Raw genomic sequence first — 7,091 nt, forward strand, 5'->3', positions numbered from 1 at the left:
TGAAAAACTTGGCTTCTATTATACTATTTTAGATGTGTGTTTTTGCGTTTTTGATTGCGTTTTAATAGGGTACGTCAACAGAATGTACGCTAAGAAAAATTTTTTCGAAAAATTTTCCCCCACTGGGGAAGTGTTATACATTTATAATAGATACATTTTGAGCCACAACAAGGCGTGGCGGGGTCTGCTAGTTACTAATAAATCACTATTAATTAATAATCATGTAATTATTAAGAACTCACTCAGTAATTTTTTCTTTTCATCATCACTATATAATCAACAAATTTATTTAAATATCCTTTAAACTTACTTGTTAGATAAACTTTACAGGCAACAAATGCACAAGGAAAGAATACTAGTTTTAATTATTGATGCTGTTCTCTATATGTTAAAAGCAGTACAAATATTGAAAATTCTATATCCCAATTTAATTCACATAAGGAGCTTCACTCGTGGCTTATAAAAACTTGCTAAAGCCACATTTGGAACTGTAGACAGACTAATAATATCAAAATTTTTGTGAAAACTCCTCATGGAATAAAATTTTATCAGGAAAAGCTTCCAAACACTCTCTACCTCAACCAATTATAACAGTATTTATAAAGATGTGCTTTTAATAACTAATGCTTTAATGCTATGTTAGATTTAATTAAGTAACTTTTATAAATTTTTTTAAAATTTAACACAAATGATAGACAGTTTGGATCCAAAGGGTTACTTGCTGTATTCCAATTGCACAAAAAATGTTTTGCTAGTTACATCTCAAATAATTTGGCATACATAACAGCCTTTTTCCTGTATTTCAAAAGTTATACAGAAACTGGAAACATTTGGACTAGAGGTAACAGTTCTTACTAGTAGTTTCTAAAGTCATGGCTGAAATGCAGAAACTAACTAGAGAAATAGGAGAATAATACAGAGAAAGTTAATACAAGTTCTTCAGAAAAATCCTGGATTTAAAACGTTTCAAGATATTGACAAAATTTTTTTTGGTGAATTAGTTGTTCGTGAAATTGCTTCACAATATATGGAAATAGCTTATCAGAGATTCTCTTCTCTGACAATAGTCAATTTTACCAGTAAAGTTGGAAAAGTATTTTGCAGTGAACTACACCTGTAAATCTCTTTGTGAAAATAACATTAGTCAATAAACAAAACTTTGATAAAAAGAGTTTTTAGTAATGTACTGTACTGTACATCTTGTGAAATACATAAAATATAGTTCAACTGTTATGACTGTATATTCTTTTACTTTATTTAACATAAAAACATATATAGTTTGCTAATTTTACATGTAATCCAAGGGTTAGTTTTACTTTTAGGACTTACCTATAATGATATTAATAACTGATTAAAACATTAAGTAGAGTAAATAGATAAAGCAACAATCAGTGGAAATTCTGGATTATGTAGACATTAAATGGACTTGTTAAAACAATTTATAAGTTGTAAAAAATGTGTAAGTTGAAAATATATTAATTAAAATTCAATCATTATATAATTAAAAGAATGAAGCGATAGCAATTAAATTACTGTATTGCAAGCAAATAATGATTAAACTGATTAATATTTAAACAAATAATGCTTATATTTATTGATTATGACTGATAATGCTAACCAGTAATGATTGTGTGTAACCAGCCACATATTGAGGCTGACAGAACAAAACAAAAGCTTAAAAAACATTTACTTACCCAATGTGACACGACACCATTTATTCATAGTTTTTAAGTTATGCTATTTTCATTTTCTATCACTTCCTTTCCTAGACTATCAATTTCTATCACTTCCCTTTCCTAGACTATGAATTTCCCTTTTGTTCTTGATTTTCCTTTGTTCCCCAAGTTCGAGAACTTTCCACCTTTGCCCTACTTCCGTGGGTGTGAGACGACAGAGTGGAGAAGGCCCTGAGGGAAAACATCAATGTAGTCAGCACTTTTTGGTCAAGTTCCCAAGGAAGGTAGACATGCAGAGCTTTGGGTGGCATCAGAAGTGACAGGGTATAACCACTAAGATACGGTTGGTACAGAAAGCACCAGTGAATCCTGAGAGTCAAAACAGGAAATCTTGTTCAGAAGACCAAAAGAAAAGTGAACTAGTGACAACTAAGAAACAAAATACATATACCAGTGAAATTCAGGAGAAATGCAAAGGTACATTTGGATGGTTTCATCATGATATGTGAAGTGATGGGTATCCCTTTTCTAAGGCTTCTTTCTTTGTAAATCTATCTATCCTTATCTAACATCTCTTCCCTCTTTTAGCATTAATTAGAGTAAAAAAACATAGGTTGTAAGGTAATTTTAAGTGCGGCTGATCTTTGTGTGTACTTACTTTTGTGATTTGAACCCCACATGTGTGAATCTCAAAAAGTTGAGAATATCCTTTTGTGTAACAATCTTGATTGTACTATACTGTTGTATAAAAGTTCACTAACAATGCACCAGAGTTGTGACCTGATCTTTTTTGGTGTTCATACTGTATAAAATAAAGTTTTGCTCTTTATGTTATACCTGTTTCTTATTCTCGTCATGCTGAACATAGTGTTCAGCGTGATGAGAATAAGAAACAATTATAGTGATACCAATTATATAATGACCAATTATAGTGATAATTATAAAAAATTTTTAATTACAATATGCCAAGTTTTATAAGTGTATTTTAACTTATATGCGTTGAAATATGCTGTTTTGATGAAATATAGGTAACTGATGATAATCTGATTACAATAAGCAGAATTTACTGTTTACTAAATTTAATTATAAGCAAGCTTAGTACATACTTTTTCTTCATATTATGTTCTTGTTTATGATGATCAATTATTTCAATTACAGAAGATTCCATTTCAGCATCAAAAAATGGAAGAACATTGTGATCTACCAGAACTAAATACAGAAGCCTTTTTGTGTGCAGTTCCTATTTTAATAATTAATACTTAGAATCTTATGTTAAAAGAAATTAATCATTTAAATTAAATTACAATTTTACCTTTTGGTCAATTTCATTTCTACATATAATTGGATCAATAGAAAGATTTGTTTCTTCTAAAAAATATGTAACTTCACTGTATAAAAAGAGGTCTTTCCGTGAAGTGTTGAGAACAGGAATAATAATTCTGTCCTTGGTTGATTTGATCTGTCAATTTATAAATTATCTTATAGTTAAAGGAAACTTTAAGGACACAAATATAAAATTTAAAAACATCAGTTATCTACAAATACAAATTTACTGATTTACCATTTCTCAAATTCATATGACAACATATTGTGAGATGCATTCATAAAACATTAAGTTAAAATAAAATTAAATATCGGCTAATCAAATTATGCTTCACATACCAATTCATTTAATTTCTCTCTAAAAGTTAAAATAAACTATACTTAAAATGATAATTACTTTATAATTTTATAACTATAAATTACATAATACAGTGACTTATATACAAAAATCTTTTTCACTACTGAAGACAGAAATTTGAATTAAAAAATTGTTCAATAAGACTATTATTAAACTTAACTTTCATTTCAAATTTATGATCAAAAATTGTTGAAAAATGAGTGTTTGATTTTATAATAAAAATCATAACAATGACAAATTGTATTATAATTTTACATTTTTTCAATTTAATTCTTATTTACGATAATAAATGGAATGTTTTTTGTATCATCGAAAATAAATCATTAACAGAATTTTATATAAGCAAATCAAGAATTTTTCTTTACAATTTCTTTACAATAATACTGAAACAAATATATCTCTTTCACTATTATTACAAAATTAAAATATAATCACACACAGAACATAATCTGCCTAAGAAATTTTAATATTATGTAGGAGAGAAATTTACAGAATATGATTAATCACTTGTATGAATTAGACATTGTAATAATTTTAAAATTAAGAAGTTAATATTATATACAACTTATAGTTGCAATTGCATATTTTGTTTAAACTAAATTAATTGCTTTGTTTTCTTTTTAATTTAGAATCAATAAATATTACATACATTAGTCATTGGTCACTAATGTCATCAATACTAGAAAAAAATTCTTAAATGTCAAACTATGTTAGTTTTATTTTTTTTTTTTTTTTATAAAAGTTCATGAAGTGATGTTTAATGTTCTTCCATATTGTATATCTATATTTAATCATTATAAATATCTTACTTGGAAAAGCCTGATTAGAAAATGGATCAATGTTGAGATGATGTACTGTACTTAAAGTCTATATTGTATTTATATATTCTAGTGAGGTTTATGAACCTATTTTATGATATTTCAGAAGCTATTAATTGTTTAATTGTTTACTTAATTTTATTTATTTACATTTATGCTTTGTATTTGGTTTAAATATATTCAAACTAAATATATATATTTTAAAATATTTTCATTTTTTGTAATTTGCAAAATTTATAAAAATAATGCAATCTGTTAAGTCAATTGTAAATTTTTTCAAAGAATACAGTAATTAATATAGCTGTAATTAAAGTAACTAATATTGGATGGTAAGGTTTGAAAATGTTGCTATTAAAGTAAAGAGTTCTGGTTCTTATACTTGAATCTTCTAATGTTTAATTTCAAAAATTTATATCATGATAAATTTTTATTAATAAATAAAACATATATTGAGTAAACTTTAAAAAATTAAAAAATGAATTAAAATCTCTGAATTCTTTCTATAGAATAAATATCGAATGATCAAGTCAAACTGGATTTTAATAATTTTCTTTCATAAACTGTTGTATAATGCTCTTAAATACATTTGGAGATTTTTCATCTCTTCATCAGTATGACTATTAAGTAACCAATCCGGATAAAACATTTCAAAATACAATTGTATGACAGTTTCTAAAATAAAATAATAACAAGACAAGTTTTAAGACACATTAGACACATTAGACATTTGTTCTAAATGAGAATCCAAGAAATTAAGTGGCTCAGCATTATCTAAATAAATTAAAATAATTTTACATATTTCAAAAAATATTTTTACAGAAATTCCATATTTATTTCAAAAAGTATACATAAATATATTTTAACAAATCAAAGAAAATAAATTCACTGATTTCATATATTGTTCACATTTTAAATGTTAAGAAATTAATCTTGGTAAAAGTACATTCACATGTTGATTTCATAGGTTATACATTCACAGCTTTCACAAATCTCTCTTTCTGTTTGTAAATCACTACTGGTGGTTAGTTAATGCTTCCAGAAAAAGAAGTTATGCAATGTGATTTGTTCGATATTAATTCTACTACCAAGATTATTTGTTGATAATTTTGATTAACATAACATTAAAATATTGGTATATAAGTTGACATTTTAAGCTCAAAAAATACCTTAAAAGCTAGGAGTCAACTTGCAAGCCTTTAAGTTAGAGTGGTAAACAAATGAAATGATGCTTATAACAGTTGCTGTACACTGCTTCTCATAACTCCAGTGATTGTCACAAATATTCAAACTAATAAGTTGTAAAACTTGTGTTTGATGAACTTAATTAACATGAAGATTAATGTATTAAAAATTTAGTGTAAATGAATTCTACAACATATATTGTTTCCAACAACCAATGGCCAATCATACATCACTTATGCCAGCATTTCTCAACCTTTTTGAGTCCAAGGACTAGTAAAGTCTGAAAAAATTCTATGGACCACTAAGTTACATAGGCCCAATTATTTTTAACCTAAGTGAGTATTATTACCATTTGATATATACTGTGTCATTTATAACGTAAATATGTTCAGATTGCTAACAAGGTTTAGGAGTTTGGAGTTAGGGGAATCTTTCACTCCTCTGTAAGGGAGATGAAATTATAGAAGAGTATGGGATCCTAGTCTTCTGGTAGTCCATGTTTTCTATAGAGTACCAGTGAGTAACTATGGAGTATTTGATCCAGATCGGTCAAAAGGTTTGGGAGTTCATAGGGAAGATAAAATCAGCAGGAAGGAGTACTTTACTTCCCTTATATAAAACTAAACTTTTGTAAGTAGGCCTATAGTATTTTTGTGGGCTCAATTGCAGATATGAATGACACTGTTGGGATCTTAACAAAGCTGTAGAGCATTAGTATGTCCATAGGATCAAAAATGTCAAAGAAACCATACATGTGACCCTTTGCAAAATATAGCTCCCCAAAATCAGACTACTTCCAGACACATTCAGGAGTCATGCCATGAGCTCTGTACTATATCAGAAAGCTTACTACTTTCTGATATAGTACATCAGAAAGTAGTAAGCTTTCCAATGTTTCCTTGATATGAACATATTTCGTGACAACTGCAACTTTCTTTTAGGCATTTTATTGTCAATAAGACTCACTCACATATGTGTACACCTGAAAAGTAACCAAAAGAACTTAGATATAGAATAACCTCAAAATAGAATAAAGAAAAGTCCAACGCACAACACTTTGTAAGATATTTGCCTCCAAATGTGGAACCCCAATGGTAGCAGTTCCAGTTGCCATCTTGCTTGTGGACATCATGTTTGCAAGCATGTATATGTTAAAGGCAATGGTTGCTGTACCTTTAACATAAATAATAAATGCATTAACTTCTACTGACTGAAAACAATTTTTACCTTAAACAGGTACTACTACTGCCTATTTGCCATGCTCCACATTGGCCAAGTTTAGTTATATATACAATATGGAGCATTGGTCACGTTTAGTTTAGTATATAGTTTAAGGAGAGTATGGGGGAATTGCCCCATACTCTCCTTAAACTATATAATTAAACTATATCCTTATATTATATATCAGGGGTGGCCAAGCTTCTTGATAGTCCGAGCCATTTTTCAAAATTTGAAATTTTTCGCGAGCCACAATTAAATATGTATTAAAAAGGTATGCAAAAAATTCCAGATTACAAATTATATCCGTAGCAAGAGTGATACAAATTGTTTCCTCCAGAGCACAATGTCAACTGTCTATTGCAATGACAGTTTACAAATTCAAAATTGGTCTGGAGTCGGTCGATAACGGACGATTACGCCACTGTTTATGTTCGTTCGCGCAGTTTTCGATGAGTCATATCATTCTTAACTTGGACGGAAATGAAATTTGTTACAACGTTGCACTTAGTCTTT

At 28.2% G+C, this 7,091-nt stretch overlaps 1 protein-coding gene across 1 annotated transcript in view; it reads right to left on the reverse strand.

The window, feature by feature from the left end:
- Window positions 1–1,712: 1,712 nt before the first annotated feature.
- Window positions 1,713–7,091, reverse strand: part of LOC111631063 (exopolyphosphatase PRUNE1-like) — a 23,045-nt gene continuing 17,666 nt past the window's right edge. Inside the window, exons 3-5 of the mRNA XM_023375257.1 lie at window positions 2,989–3,135; window positions 2,783–2,916; window positions 1,713–1,907 (exon numbers count right to left, since the gene is read on the reverse strand). Coding sequence (XP_023231025.1) covers window positions 1,802–1,907; window positions 2,783–2,916; window positions 2,989–3,135 — 387 coding nt within the window. The 3' untranslated portion in view covers window positions 1,713–1,801. The remainder of the gene's footprint in view (window positions 1,908–2,782; window positions 2,917–2,988; window positions 3,136–7,091) is intronic.

The sequence above is a fragment of the Centruroides sculpturatus genome, unplaced genomic scaffold, assembly GCF_000671375.1.
Source record: "Centruroides sculpturatus isolate CEXI.00-Female unplaced genomic scaffold, Cexi_2.0 scaffold654, whole genome shotgun sequence".
Taxonomy (NCBI): domain Eukaryota; kingdom Metazoa; phylum Arthropoda; class Arachnida; order Scorpiones; family Buthidae; genus Centruroides; species Centruroides sculpturatus.